Below are 14,904 nucleotides of genomic sequence, written 5' to 3'. Positions count from 1 at the left end.
GGCGGCCCGGTCACGCTTGGCCCAGGCGCGGGCAGGAGAGGGCGGGGCCGGCCGTGGGTGAGGGTCCTCCCGGTGCTGCCGCCACGGCCCTTGCTGGCTACTGAGTCCTCCGAGGGGCCGGGCCCAACCATCACTTCCAGGGATTGTCCCGGCGCCCCGGGAGCGAGTTCAGGGGTCGGGCTCACTCTGCCCGCACGAGGGCGCCGCCGGGCGACCGCGCGCTCCAGGGGCCTCTGCGGGAGGAACCGAAGTTCCGTCTCGGTACAAATGGGGAAGCTGAGGCTGCCGTGGGGGAGCCACATGTTCTGGGTCACGCAGCAAACCGGAGTGAGCTCAACCGCCCGGGGCGTCGGGGAGTCCCGGCCGCACCCGCCCGGCTGCCGGCGGCCCCGCCCTCCACGGAGCTGGAGCCGAGCGGGCAGTGGGCGTGGCGCTCACCCGGCCGGCCGGCCCTGGGGGCGGGGCCACTCCAGCCCCGCCCCGGCCCATTGGCTGCGGCGCCAGGGGTGGGGCGAGGCCGCCAGATGTTGGGACAGCGCCGGCGGCGGCGGCGGCGGGAGCGAGGAGCGGCGGCGCTGGGCAGAGGCGAGGGCGCCGCTGGCCCGCCGCCCCCCCTCCCCCCGGCCGCTCCCGCTGGAGTTCGCAGGGGACCCGGCAGGCCTGGCGGGGGCTCCGGCGCGGGATGCACAGCGCTCGGCTTGACAGCTTCCTGGGCCAGCTCCGCGGGGAACTGGTGAGGCTCGGATGCGGTGTGACTCTTAGGGACGCGTGCGGGGTGCGCGGCTCCGTCGGCCCGAACGACAGCCGGGTGGGGGGCCGTTCCGAGTGCCCGTCCCAAGCGGGATGGGGGCGGAGCGGCCCGGGTGGCCCAGATGGCCCGCGTCGGGTTTCGGACGGTTGGGAGCTGCGCTGGGCATCAAGTAACAGCGGCCCAGCTGGCCGTGCTGCGGGCGGCGGAGGGGGCTGTGGGGGGTGGGGGGTGGGGACAGACGCTTCCTTTGGGATGGAACTGGGGCTTGAGGGACCAAGAGGCGCTGGGGGTGCTGCGGACGCCCCTTCCCAGGTTTGCCTGCACCTCCTCGCTCTACTCCACCTGGCGAGTGCTCTGTGGGTTTTGGGGGGCTGAATCCCTCAAAGGCACGGGATGCTCCACCCCAACCCCCAGCCCTGAGCAGGACCTACTTCCCGATTCTTGCCCCGCAACCCTGCCTCCCGCCCGGTGGGTGGCGGGTGCTGACTTGCCCAGCTCTGCGTGCCGCAGCCTGCCGACTGCCACCAGGCCGCTCCCGGGAGCCTGGAGCTTCGTGTGCCAGCGCCCGGTGCCCTGTGCCCCCTGGAGGCCTTGCTGCCCGCCCCGGGCCTGCCCAGCCCTCCCGGGCCCTCTGTTCTGGGATCGGCCTGGCCAGTCCGGGAGGGGTGGCAAGCACTGCCCCTCCGACTTCTGCCCTCTGTTCCTCCACAGCCGTGTGGCCGGGACACGGGCTCACCCCCAATGCCTGGCCCCCTTCCGCCACCCCCCAAAGCCGGCCCCGGGGCCCACCACCGGCTCAGGGCCTCCGACGCCTTGGAAGAGGACTCGGTCTGCTGTGCGGAGGAAGAAGAGGAGGAAGGCGTGGGGACAGGGGACAGCCGTGTGGCCTGGGAGGGCCCTCGGGAGCCCGCCGTGGACTGGGACTCGGGCTTCTCTGAGGTGTCAGGCAGCACCTGGCGAGAGGAGGAGCCGCCGGCCCTCCGGCGCCCTGCACCCCCAGCGTGGCGCCCCCACGGACAGCGCCTCTCCGCCAGCGGCACCCCCCTGCCCAGCGGGGCCCCCGCGGCCAGGGCGCCCCCTGCCCACCGGCCACGGCCCAAGTCCACACCGGACGCCTGCCTGGAGCACTGGCGGGGCCTGGACGCCGAGGACTGGACAGCGGCCCTGCTGAGCAGAGGCCGGAGCCGCCAGCCCCTGGTGCTGGGGGACAACTGCTTCGCTGACCTGGTGCACAACTGGATGGAGCTGCCCGAGGCGGCAGGCGAGGGGGACCGCGCGGGGGCGCCCCGTGCCCGCGCTCGGCCCCCCCAGTTCTTGCTGGGCCTCTCCGAGCAGCTGCGGCGCCAGCTGGCCAGGGCCCGCCGGGCAGCCGTGGCGGGAAAGCGCCTGTCGTGCCCCCCTCGAGCCGAGCCCGAGCTGCCCACGGACGCCTCCCGCTTCGCCGCCCTCCTGAGCTGCCGCAGCCGCCAGCCCATCATCTGTACCGACGTGGTCAGCTACCTCTGACCCCGCCCCGCCCCGGACAATAAAGACCTCGCTCTGGACTGTCCTTGGTTCCACAGCCGAGTCTCTGGGAGGAGGCCCCAGCCCTGGAGGCACAGCGGGGGCAGGCGAATCTAAAGAGACCCCCCTCCAGGGGTCCCTGTGCGCCCTCGTCACACCCATGCCCAGGCTCCGTCACCCAGCCTCTGCGTTTGCGACGTCCTGCAGCAGCGTTTATTGAGCACCTACTGTGGGCCCCGCGCTCCGCTTATTGAGCACCTACTGTGGGCCCCGCGCAGAGCCCGGTGGGGTGGAGTGGCCGCTGCCTTGTCCCAGCTCGTAGTGTAGGGGAGGGAAAGCGGTGTCGTCCTCTTCGCCCTCACAGCTGAGCTCCAGGGCCAGCACCCGCTGCCCAGGCTCGGGCACCCGCCGGCCTGTCACCTGCTGTGCCAGCTCTGTCACCCTGGCGGGGGGGAGAGTGGGTCGCTGAGCAGTGGCAGCAGAGAGTGACCGTGGCCTAGGGCCAGAAGGAGCCCAGCCAGGAGCAGCAGCAACTCAAGACAGGAAACATCTGCAACTATTTTCGGAGCGGCTGGCGGGGCAGCAGGAGGCAGGAAACGCCTGTCCCTGGGGAGTGGGCTCTGAAGGGGGCGCCGAGCAGGGCGAGGAGCCGGTGCGGCTGCTGAGCAGGCAGCTCCTGGAGGCCCCTCTGCGGGCTCTGCCCCACCCCACCCCCAGCCCGTTTGCTGACTCCATTTGGCCAAAGAAAGCGTCATGTGGGTGTGAGGGGCCCAGATGGGGCCAGGAGGAGAGGCCTGTCCCGCACCGCCCACCTCCGGGGGCAGAGCGGGGCCAGGGTGGGCTCACCCGAGGCGCAGGCACCGGGCCTGCTTTTCAGGCGACCACCCTGCCGAGTAGAGCAGGGCCTTGCCCAGCAGCAGCATCTTCACCCGCAGCCCGTGCTGCTCCTGCGGAGAGACGGGTCAGGTGCGCTGGGCCGGGGCGGGGAGGGGAGGGGAGGGGAGGGGAGGGGAGGGGAGGGGAAGGGAAGGGAAGGGAAGGGAAGGGAAGGGAAGGGAAGGGAAGGGAAGGGAAGGGAAGGGAAGGGAAGGGAGGGAAGGGAAGAGAAGGGAAGGTACACCTGGAGATGGGCCAGGAGTGACTGGAGGGTCCTCTCGGGTCGCCCAGCGGGCACCTTCAGGCGTTCCCAGCAGGTCCAGGTCAGGTGGTGGAACTGCGGGGTGTGGGGGGGGGAGAGGAGTGAGGAGCTTCCCACCAACACCCTCTCCCGCCCCAGCTCCTGCCGATGGCCTTCCCTAAAGGAGTGCTGGCGGAGGCAGGAAGCAGCAGCCAGGGGTGGGGGTGGGAGGTGGGCTCTGGGCCCAGAGGCTCAGCGCCACCCCAGCCCATGCTGGGGCCGGCACAGGAAACGGGCTTGGGGCCCCCACACAGGGAAACAGCAGCATCCATCACAGGCTGGCTGTGTAGGAGGGGGAGGGCGGTGCTTCCTGAGGAAGTGGGAGCCGGCCCCTGGGCGGGAGTCTCCAATGAAGCCGCTTATTCCTCACATGCAAGCCTGGGAGCTGGGAAAGGGGGTGTGCAGCCTGTCCCCCCTCATCCTGCACTGCCAGGGCCTTGGGCTGCTCATGGGCACAAAGGGGCTAGGGGTAGAGTGTCTCCTGGGACCCCACTGGCCTGGAGACCCTGCAGGGACAGTCCACAGAGGCCTCCTCTTCCTGCCCCTTCTTCCCTGTTTCAAGAGTCTCGGGGGTCTGGTGCCCAGAGCGGAGGGGCAGAGGGTGGCAGGCAGCCAGGGACCCGGACATGAGATCCTGCCAACCCCCCAGAACATATAGTGGGGTCAAGCTGAGACAAGACCAGCGGTGAGATGGGGGGATCCTATCCCCTCCCCCTCCAGCACGGACAAAGGCAGCCTGTGTGCTACTGGAGGCAGAGCCCCTCACAAAGCCCCTCTGTATGCTGTGCCCTGGGGGGACCCCAGTGCTAGCCCTGACCTCTGCCTTCTCCCCTGGTGAGGACATTCTCTCCACCCCCTCTTCTGTGCCCAAGGAGAAGCTGACTGCAGAGCCGGGGCACAGCCAGGGCCCCTCACAGCCCTGCTCCCCAAGGGACATACGCACAGCAGCCAGGGACACCCACATGTGTGCTCACATGCACGCGTGAGAGCCCACATTGAAGGAGAGCCTGCCTCCCATCTGGCACACAGATGTGCACGCACGCTCCCTCCATGCCACACAACCCAGGGCACGCAGCCTGTGCCACGGACACACACATCCCAGGGCTGCAGGCCCCCACCCCTCTGCCCCGTGATGCCAGGAGCTCAGTGCCCTTTACCTCAGTGTGGACGGGGCAGGGCAGGGTCCCCACACCGTGCAGGCTGAGGCCACGGAGGCGGAGGCTGACATTAGCTCTGCTTGGGCTAGGGCCCTAGTTCCCCCACCCCGCCCCCCGCCCCTCTCGCTCAGGGGCACTCCTGGGAAGGAGGGGGCTGGGGCCTGTCTGGCTCACTAATGAGTTAAAGCTGCCGCTCCCCCAGACCCAGGGCAGCGGAGTGCTGCGTGGTGGGGGTGGCTGATGGCTACTTCCTGTGTCTGACAGGTCCCAGTCTGGCTTCCCAGCAGCAGGAAGGGGGCTGAGGGCGTCTTAAGGATCCAGGTCTTGGTGCAAGCCAGAAGCCAGAGTGGGCCTTTGGGTAGGCCCAGGGAAAGCCCAGCCTTGGAGTGGGTGGGTGTCAGGGGCTCACCGTCTGGACGGCGGGGGCGCGGGGCACGAAGCGGCTGTAGGAGTTCCCGGCCAGGCACAGGTAGCTGTGGCGGAAGGCGCTGCGGGGCCGGGGCCCACCCACCACCTTAAAGAGCTCCAGGCCCAGCAGGCCCGCCACAGCCGCTGTGGTGGTGGCAATGGCTGGGATGATCTGGCCCACGATCCGCTTGCTCTGCCAACAACAGGAGACTGGGTTTGGGCCCGGGGTGTGGGCCCGGGGTTGGACCCCTGCCTCCACTCTGGGGGCCGGCAGGCAGGTTTACCTGGGAGCGGGTGGCCGCTGGGATCCCATAGTTCTGAGCCCGCAGGCTTGCTGCCGCCGTCACAAAGTCCACGTGGAAGTTGCTGTCATCGTCCTGTGAGGTTCAGGTCACAGGAGCGTTAACACTGCCCATGGCCCGATCTCCCCACAGTTCTGTCCGTGGATGCTCACCTCTCCCCACTCAGCAGAGAAGGGAAGGGGAGCGGCCCCTGGTCCTGCTGAGAGGACTCAGGCCAAGGGGCCCCAACGCTACCTTCTTAGCTCCTGCCCTTCCCCAGCAGCCTCCCAGCCTTGCCCTCTCCCACCTTGGGCTCCCACCTTCTCAAACCTCAGCGGCTCCAGCGGAGAGCCCTCGCCCCAGTCTTGCAGGGCTTCGCGCAGCCACTCCTCCTGCCGGGGGTCTGTCGGGAGGGGGCATTGGGACAGTCCTTGGCCCGTCTCTCCGGTCTCCTGCACTCTGCCCGGAGCTGGGCCCCTTCTTGGTCCCGCCCCCTTTCAGGAAGACCTCTGACTGACGGTGCTGTCTCCTCTCCACCCCGTGTGAGTGTGTGTGTGTCTGTGCGCGTGTGTGTCTGCATGCATGTGTGTCTGCATGTGTGTGTGTCTGTGCTTGTGCGTCTGCATGCATGTGTGCGTCTGCATGCATGTGTGCGTCTGTGCGTGTGTGTCTGCATGCATGTGTGTGTCTGCATGCATGTGTGTGTCTGCATGTGTGTCTGCATGCATGTGTGTATGTCTGTGTCTGCATGCATGTGTGTGCGCTATATGACCCTGTCCTAACCTAGGGCCATAGATAAGTGCTCCTCAGAGCCCAATGGTTTGTGCTTTTTTGCTTAAAAACCTGCCAAGTGGCCTGGCCGGCGTGGCTCAGCGGTTGAGCATCGACCTGTGAACCAGGAGGTCACGGTTCAATTCCCTGTCAGGGCATGTGCAGGAGGCAGCCAATCAGTGCTTCTCTCTCATCATTGAGGTTTCTCTCCCTCTCCCTCTCCCTTCCTAAACAACAAAACCTGCCAAGGGATGGGGTCAGGGTGGGGCGGGGAAGGCAGCAGGGAGGCCTGCGCAGGGGCCGAGGATGTGCTGCGCAGGTGGGTTGGCTGCAGGGCCCAGGCCCCCTCTTTCCTCCACTGAGGGCAGCACCAAGCCTGTGGGCGGCAGCTGGGGGTGGGCAGGGCGGGGCCCTCACCCAGCTCAGGGGAAGCCAGGCCACCGGAGAGGATGAGGTCCAGGTGCTGGGGGTCAGGCCGCGGCAGCAGCTCCAGCAGCTCCCTGAGCGCAGGCAGGTCCCGGGAGCCCGGCAGCCCGTGCATCCGAGCGTACAGATTGGCCGCCGCCCGCACGTAGAGGAGGTGTGTGTCCTGCGGTCAGACCAAGAGCGAGCACGCGTGGGTGCGCGTGTGCGGTCCCCGCCCGCTGGGGGGTGTTTGAGTGCCTGCCTCTGCCTGCCACATGGACACTCACGGGTGCCCAACGCGGCTCTGTGTCAGCATCTGTCCAGGATGCAGGGGTGCCCCTTTGCCCTCAGGGGCCACACTGCCCTCCGGGGCCCCCCGGGGCCCCACTCACTTGACTGGCATCAAACTCCAAGGGCTGAGGACATTGTCTGGGACCCGACCAGAAACGCGTTCCATCCTGAAGCACCTGGGGAAAGGGAGGCTGCTGGGCTCAGCGCCCCCTCTGCGCCCGCAGCCTCCGGGCCCCCGGCACCCACTTTGTCAGGGGGGTGGCGCCTGAGCAGCCGCGTGATGCCGTAGCCGAAGCACAGCTGCCAGTGGCCGAGGGCCCACACCACACAGTCCCGCCAGCTCCGTGGACGGTGTCTCAGGACGCCCACCATCCGCAGCAGGGCCGGCACCCCTGGGTCCGCCAGGTCGGGGCCTGCCAGCAAGGCCGGGGTCCTGCGGAGAGGGGGGAGTCTGAGGCGAAGCCTGAGGGCCCTGGAGCTGGGGCCCCTGGACGCCCCCCTCCCCTGACGGAGGCCTTACTGCTGGTGGCCGTTGATGGTCTTGGCAGACAGACAGAAGAGCCCCTCGAACTCATCCCGGGCCCACTGCGGGGGAAGGGGGGGAGCAGGAGGGTCAGGCGGGGAACAGCCTGCCGCTGAGGACTGAGCGCGGGACGGGGTGCGGGGGGCGGGGGGGGCGCTCCCCACCTGCAAGGTGTGCCCCGCAGTGCTGGGGAAGTGCCTCACGGTGCAGACAGGGTAGGGGGCGTCCCCGGGAGCAGCGGAGGCCGGAGCCCTGTAGCCCTCGGTCACGTGGGGCACAAACACGGAGGCGCTGCCCCGGGTGCCCTGCGTGCCCGCCTCCAGCAGCGGCTTCAGGTAGTGGGCGCAGCGGGCAGCCACGTAGCGCCCTGGGAGGGAGCAGGGGGTCAGGGGATGGGGCGGGGGCGGGGGTGGGGGTGGGGGGGTGCTGAGTTCCGAGGCCAAGCACTCACGGGCTCCGAAACTGTCCAGGGCGGCCGCCACGCCGTCCACGCGGGAGAAGAAGCTGTCCCCGAAGAGGTGCTCTGTCGTGGGGTCCAGAGGGTGGGTGAGCGGGGTCACCTGCAGGTCTGGGTTCAGACGGCGAGCGGCCTCCGCAGCCACCTCTGCCTTGGGCCTCTGAGAAGAAAGCAGAGGACGCTGGGGGGGGTGAGGGGGGGGCATCGTGGAGCACAGTTGGAGACAAGGGGTGCTGGGAGGGGCAGGCACGCACCTCAACGTCCTGGGCCCTGAAGAGGAATTGCCGGCTGAGGTTGGAGCGCTCCACGTGGTCCATGTCCGCCACGGTCACGCCCCCGCGGCCCCCGGCCCCCAGGCCCACGAGGGCGAAGCCCTTGAGCAGCTCACAGCCAATAGCACCGGCGCCCACCTGCCGGCAGGGAGGGCCTTAGCCAGAGGCCCGGGCCCGCCCCCCCCCCCCCCCCCGCCGCGTCCCCCTCACACAGCTCACCAGGAGGTAGTGCTGGTGGCTCAGCCGCTCCTGAAAACCAGCCCCCAACACGGCGATCTGCCCGTCGTAGCGGCAGCCTCTCTAGGGGACACGGCCCAGGTCAGTGCTGGCCGCTGGCCCTGTGCACGGCCCTCCCCCACGGGGCGTCCCAGGTCGGGACCTCGCGGCCCGGGTTTGATAGGGCACGGGCCCCACTGGGCTCTCACCGGTGCGCAGGCCTCGGGGTTGGGAAGGAGCTCCCCATCTTCCGGGAGGCAGTCGAGGGCATCAAAATACAGCCACTGGTCCAGGGGCAGGAACTTCCTGGAGAGAGCCTGGAGGCCGAACCCCTCAGATCCGGGCGGGGGTTGGGGGGCTGCACCCAGGCTGTGAAGCCTCCGGGGCCACTCTGTGGCATGGGGCACTCGCTGGCACCCACAGTGACGTCTGCGTCCCTCCCAGCTCCCTCTGCCTGGGCCCGCACCCACCTTCAGCACCTCTTGGGCGGCCACTGCGCCCAGCACGGCGGCCATGGGGCTCAAGACACCAGCGCTGCTCAGGGCGACTGCCCGCACCAGCGCTTCATCCAGCGGCTCCTGCCACGGCTCTCCCGCTCCCTCTGCCCCCCTCAGGGGTTCCAGGGCCTGGGCCAGGCGCACCACCTCCTCTGCGTCGGCCTGAGGGGCAGCGCTCAGTGGGCACAGCAGCCGTGGCCTGAGCCCCACTCCCCACTCAGACCCTCAGGCAGCCACCACCCTGTTCCCCAGAAAAGGGAGCCGGAGCCCGAGTGGGAGGGCAGACAGGGCCCGGTGCCAGGCTGTGCAGCCTCAAGAGAGGACGCCCAGCACCCACCCACGGCCCTGGGCACACAGCCCGATCGGAGGGAGCGGGACCCCAGGCTCGCCTTCATTTATTTATTTATTTACTTGAAATACATATATTTTTTGCCCTATCTAGTTTTGCTCGGTGGCTAGAATGTCGGCCTGCGGACTGAAGGGTCCTGGGTTCAATTCCAGACAAGGGCACATGCCCAGGTTGCAGGCTTGATCCTCGGTAGGAGGCGTGCAGGAGGCAGCCAATCAGTGATTCTCTAGCATCACTGATGTTTCTCTCTCTCGCTCCCTCTCCCTTCCTCTCTGAAATCAATACAAATATATTTATAAATATATATTGATTTCAGAGAGGAAGAGAGAGAGATCGGCTGCCTCCTGCACGCCCCACACTGGGGATCAAGCCCACAACCTGGGCATGCGTGCTGATGGGGAATCGAACCGTGTGTGACCTCTTGGCTCATAGGTCGACGCCCAACCACTGAGCCACACTCTCCTTTATCTGAGTGGGCAGCTGCCTCTGGGCTTGAAGCGTGGACCTGGGAGATGAGACACCAATGAGACGGAGGCTGGGGGAGGCGCAAGGGGGCCACTGACCGGATCCCAGGGCCGGGGCGGGCGGGCCCTGAGCTGCTGGAGCCCGTGCAGGGCGCGGAAGGCCTGGTGCAGGCAGCGGGCGCGGCAAGCTTCCCGGGGACTCTGGGCCACCACGCGGGGCTGCAGCAGGGCTGCGTCCAGGGGCGCCTGCAGGGGCACGAGGCTCAGGGTCAGGCCCAGAACCCTGGGGGCCCCTGGAGCCTCCCAAGCGCCCCCACTTCAGATGTCCTGCACTCACATGGCTCACGGTCTTGGGTCTCTTGACCTCAATGACAGCTCCGCCGCGTACGTAGCAGGAGAAGGCTGCCGTGTCCCCAATCTCCAAGGTCCCGTCCTCTGGGGGTGGATACCCAGCCTGGTGAGTGTGACCTCTGAACCTGAGTCCTTCCCCACGCCCCCGTCCTATCTTGCATCCGTGCCCTTGACGCCGCCCCGGCCTGAAGGAGGCAGAGGGAGGACCCATCCCCAAGGAGCAGGCTGGGTCTGTCCCCCAGGGGGGCGTGGGCGCTGAGCCTGGACCTGGGGGGTCGGCTTACCCTGCACGCGGATGGGCCGGGGAGCACAGCCGTTGAGCTCGCTCATGCCCTCAATCCCCGAGAAGGTCACCGCATCCACCTCGCGGAAGGAGCGGGCCTCGGCCGCGTTCCTCAGGGTGAGAATGCCCGGGGAGCCCTGGGAGAGGGCGCGGTCAGAGGCGCCTGGACCTGCGCTCCGCGGGCCGGGCCCGGGCACCCCTCCGCCCACCCAGCACCCACCTGGGAGATGTGCTGGACGGCAGCTGTCAGGGGCTCCTCCTCTGTTTGGTCCTGAACCGTGAAGTCCTCGCCAAAGTCACAGAACAACTGCCTGGGGTCGGGGGGTGGCAGAGGTCACGGGGGCACTGGGATGGTGCAATGGTTAGCCACCACGATGGTGGCGAAGGCTGGGGACACTAGGGGCCAGAGCCAGGGAAGGGTGCTGGGAGCGGCCTGGGCGGGAGTGTGAGGGCGTCAGCGGAGCAGGTCTGGAGGCCGGGGTGGAGGACACAGGGTGGGCCTGGAGACCAGAATCAGAGGGGGCCCCGAGACAGCCAGGCGGGCAGCCTCACTCACCCCACCAGGCCCCGGGTGTCGGCCACCAGAAAGCAGACTCCGTGCTTGCGGCACCAGCTGTCCACCGCCAGCTGCTCTTCTAGGTCCGAGGCCGTCAGCACCACCACCTGGCGGACCTCGGGGTCAGCTGGGGGCCGGGGACGGGCCTGGCTGGCCCGGGGGCGGGGTGGGTGGGGCGCACCTGGAAGTCCCGCAGCAGGTCCTCGGTGATGTCGCCGGTGTGGACGCAGACCTGGACGGCTCCGTTGAGCTTGGCCACTCGTTCTTGAGATGCCTCCGCCCTGCCCCTTGCCAAGTCCTGCTCCGAGAGGAAGAACTGGAGAGAGACGCAGCCCGGCCTGAGCAAGGAGATCCCGCACCGGCCCCCCCCGCCCGCCCCGCCCGGTCTGGGAGGCTTCCCGGGACCTAACCTGGGCAGCCAGGTCCTCCCAGCGGGTGGGCTGCGGATCGTGCAGGGTGAGGCTGCCCACGCCCATCAGGACCAGGTTCTTGGCCACCTCGGCGCCCAGGCCCTGCAGGCCGGACAGCAGGACCTTCCCCTCCTGGAGCCTCTGCATGGCCGGCAAGCCCAGCACATACCTGCGGCCGGGAAGGAAGGGGCAGCCGATTGGTGCTCAGAAGTCAGAAGCCACCCCCCTCCTCCCCACCGCGGGCCTCACAGCTGCCGGGAGTATAGCTCCTCATCCAGGGGCTTGGAGGTGTCGGGGACACCCATCCCGAGGCCCGGCCGGACAGCAGCCGCCCCGCCCGCAGCTGCCAGGAGAGGCCGGTGCCCAGCTGGGGCAGTGCGAGCAGGCGCTGAGGCTCGGGCAGTGCCAGAACCTGCTGGGCACAGCTTTCCTCTGGCTCCTCTGTCATCACAGGGAAAGCGAAAATGAAAGTGGAACTGGAGGCTGATCTGGTTCCTGGTCCTGCGTCGGGAGTGGGTGCTGGGCAGCCTGGCCTGGCAGAGATAAGCCTAGCGGCCTTGGGCACGGCCCTGGGCAACGGGCAAGGTGGGCAGAACACCTGGTCCCAGAGCGGGAAGCGCAGCCATGGGCGGAGCCAAGTGGGCCGGATGCAGTGCTCTCCCGGGATCCCCAGCCGACCCAGACCTCCGGCCCCTCTCCCGGTCAGGGGCCCTGCCTGAATGGGCCCCTGCCTACAGAATGCTGATGGGAATTCCTTGTCCTGGGGCCCAGGAGGTTATGTGGTCTCAGCCCAGGGCCCAATCCCAGCCCTGGGTGGAGCCTGGCATCTCTGGGGGTGCCTGCGAGGCCCCGAGCCATCCCCTCCGAGAGGAAGGGTCCCTCCCGGCCCACGGCTGCCAGCCCAGAGCAGATGCAGGGGGCAGTCCTAGGCGGCCAGTGGAGGCCGAGTCCCAGGACTCAGCGAGGGAGGCTAGTCTGTGAGTGCGAGGCATGGGGCAGGCATGATCACGTGTCCTTGTTTCTCCTTTAAACTTTTATTTTGAAATAATTATAGACTCAAAGCGAGTTGCAAAAATAGTAGAGAAAGGTCCTGTGTAAGCTTCACCCCCGGCCGTGTCATTTGCCTTCTTAGGGACTCGGAACCGGCGCTCTGGAGCTGTGGTCGCCAACCGGTGGCCCGCGGACCTCTGATGGTCCGTGAGGTCCGCAGCTCCCCAGGAAACCCCACAATAGCTAAGCCACATGCTGTCATACATTCTTTTTTTTTTTTTTAATATATTTTATTGATCTTTTACAGAGAGGAAGGGAGAGGGATAGAGAGCTAGAAACATCGATGAGAGAGAAACATCGATCAGCTGCCTCCTGCACACCCCCCACTGGGGATGTGCCCGCAACCAAGGTACATGCCCTTGACCGGAATCGAACCCGGGACCCCTCAGTCCGCAGGCCGACGCTCTATCCACTGAGCCAAACCGGTTTCGGCTGTCATACATTCTTTTTAAAAATTGAGGTAAAATTCCCATAACATGAAAATAACCACCCACGGTGGTCAGGTCAGTAAGATTTAGTGTATTCAGTGTTGTGCGAGCACCACCCTCTCAAAACTTTTTTACAACCCCCTGCAGAACACCCCCACCATCACTACCCACCCCAACCCCCTGACAACACATATTTTTTCTGTCTCTAGAGATTTGCCTATTCTGGATATTTCATATAAAAGGAATCATACAGCCCTAGCCGGTTTAGCTCAGTGGATAGAGCGTCGGCCCACAGACCGGAGGGTCCCAGGTTCGATTTTGGTCAAGAGCATATGCCTGGGTTGCAGGCTCAATCCCTCTCACATCGATGTTTTTTTTTCTCTATCTCACCCCCTCCCTTCCACTCTCTCTAAAAATCAGTGGGAAAATATCCTTGGGTGAGGATGAACAACAATAAGAAGGAATCATAGAGCCGGTCAGGTGGCTCAGCTGGCTGAAACGTCGTCCTGTGCCCCAAAACGTACGGGTCCAATTCCCAGTCAGGGCACATTGCTAAGTTGCAAGTTCGGATCTGGGTCAAGGCGTGTACAAGAGGCAATGGATGGGTGCTTCTCTCTCTCCCCTCCTCTTTCCCTAAAACCAATAAAAAAACAAATCCTGGGGTGACGATGAAAAAAAGGTATCATAGCACTCGCCGATTTGGCTCAGTGGATGGAGCATCGGCCTGCGGACTGAAGGGTCCCAGGTTCAATGCTGGTCAAGGGCACATGCCCGGGTTGCGGGCTCGATCCTCAGTGTGGGGCTGTGGGAGGCAGCCAATCAAGGATTCTCTCATCATTGATGTTTCTCTCTCTCTCCCCCTCTCCCTTCTTCTCTGAAATCAATAAAAATATATTTTTTAAAAAAGGAATCATACAAAATGTGCACTTTTTTCCCCTTAGCATGTTTTTGAGGTTCATTCACATCGTAGCGTGTATCAGTACTTCATTCCTTTCTTTTTTTATATATATATTTTTTATTGATATTTTACAGAGAGGAAGGGAGAGGGATAGAGAGTTAGAAACATCGATGAGAGAGAAACATCGATCAGCTGCCTCCTGCACACTCCTCACTGGGGATGTGCCCGCAACCAAGGTACATGCCCTTGACTGGAATCAAACCTGGGACCCTTCAGTCCGCAGGCCGATGCTCTATCCACTGAGCCAAACCGGTTAGGGCCTTCATTCCTTTCTATGGCTGAGTAATATTCCATTGCATGTGCTTATCACAACTTGTTTATCCAGTCACCTGTTGACAGACTTTTGAGTTGGTTCCACCTTTTGGGTATTATGAATAGTGAATGCTGCTATATTCAAGCTTGAACATGTAATTAAGGCCTTGTTTTCAATTCTTTGGGGTACATACTTAGGAGTAAAATTGTTGGGTCACATGGTAATTCTGTGTTTAATTTTTTGAGGGACCAACAAAATGTTTTCCACCAGCAGTGTACAAGATTCCTATTTATCAACATTGTGGCCAATATTGGTTTTTCTTTCTTTTTTAATTATACCCATCCTGCCCTAGCCGGTTTGGCACAGTGGATAGAGCATCTGCCTGTGGACTGAAGGGTCCCAGGTTTGATTCCAATCAAGGGCACATGCCCGAGTTGCGGGCTCGATCCCCGGTGGGGGGCGTGCAGGAGGCAGCCGATCGATGATTCTCATCATTGATATTTCAATCTCTTTCTCCCTCTCCCTTCCTCTCTCTGAAATCAATAAGAATATATTTTGAAAAAAGTACACCCATCCTAGTGGATGTAATATGGTAGGTGATTTTGTGTGTGTGTGTGCATATTTTCATTCAATAAACATTTAAAAAAATAAGTTATTAATTTGTGAGAGACAGAAACATCAATTTGTTGTTCCACTTATTTATGCATTCATTGATTGATTCTTGTATGTGCCCCGACCAGAGATTAAGCCCACAACCTGGGCATGTGCCCTGACCGGGAATTGAACCAGGACCTCCCGGTTCACAGGTCAATGCTCACCACTGAGCCACACCGGCTGGGCTGGAAAACTGTTTGGCGTGATTCTGAAGCAGGACTCTTACTAGACTCAGAGCCTGAGGCACGCACCTCACAGGGCACAGAGACGCTAGCAGGAACGGATCACGGCAGCTTTGCCCACAGACTCCAGCCTGAGCACAGCCCAGCCAGGACAGCACCAGTCGGACTGAAAGAGCCAGTGCAGGGCTCCGCGCTTCCTCTGTGGCCAGGAAGTCCTGGTCGGTCGTTAGCGGACGGTGCAGAGAGCAGAGCACACA

The 14,904-nt window shown here is 64.6% G+C and overlaps 2 protein-coding genes across 2 annotated transcripts; one reads left to right on the top strand and one right to left on the bottom strand.

Moving 5' to 3' along the window:
* The first annotated feature begins 546 nt into the window (after positions 1-546).
* INKA1 (inka box actin regulator 1) lies at positions 547-2,391 on the top strand. The gene is made up of 2 exons (XM_080672300.1): positions 547-733; positions 1,463-2,391. The coding sequence occupies exons 1-2, from the start codon at positions 683-685 to the stop codon at positions 2,255-2,257; spliced, it is 846 nt and encodes a 281-aa protein (XP_080528426.1). The 5' UTR covers positions 547-682; the 3' UTR covers positions 2,258-2,391.
* Positions 2,392-2,451: 60 nt separating this feature from the next.
* Positions 2,452-11,542, bottom strand: UBA7 (ubiquitin like modifier activating enzyme 7). The gene is made up of 24 exons (XM_080672298.1): positions 11,372-11,542; positions 11,123-11,291; positions 10,894-11,028; positions 10,713-10,819; positions 10,377-10,467; positions 10,158-10,293; positions 9,860-9,957; positions 9,622-9,768; positions 8,683-8,871; positions 8,422-8,529; positions 8,216-8,296; positions 7,979-8,134; positions 7,719-7,884; positions 7,432-7,634; positions 7,265-7,329; positions 6,991-7,177; positions 6,846-6,920; positions 6,466-6,637; positions 5,598-5,680; positions 5,281-5,373; positions 4,998-5,189; positions 3,375-3,467; positions 3,101-3,201; positions 2,452-2,696 (listed from the first exon to the last, which is right to left on the bottom strand). The coding sequence occupies exons 1-24, from the start codon at positions 11,425-11,427 to the stop codon at positions 2,513-2,515; spliced, it is 3,087 nt and encodes a 1,028-aa protein (XP_080528424.1). The 5' UTR covers positions 11,428-11,542; the 3' UTR covers positions 2,452-2,512.
* Between the last annotated feature and the right edge of the window lie 3,362 nt (positions 11,543-14,904).

The sequence above is a fragment of the Plecotus auritus genome (assembly GCF_963455305.1).
Source record: "Plecotus auritus genome assembly, chromosome: 6".
Lineage (NCBI taxonomy): Eukaryota > Metazoa > Chordata > Mammalia > Chiroptera > Vespertilionidae > Plecotus > Plecotus auritus.
The sequence above is the reverse complement of the archived record's forward strand: the minus strand, read 5'-3'. Positions and strand labels throughout refer to the sequence as shown.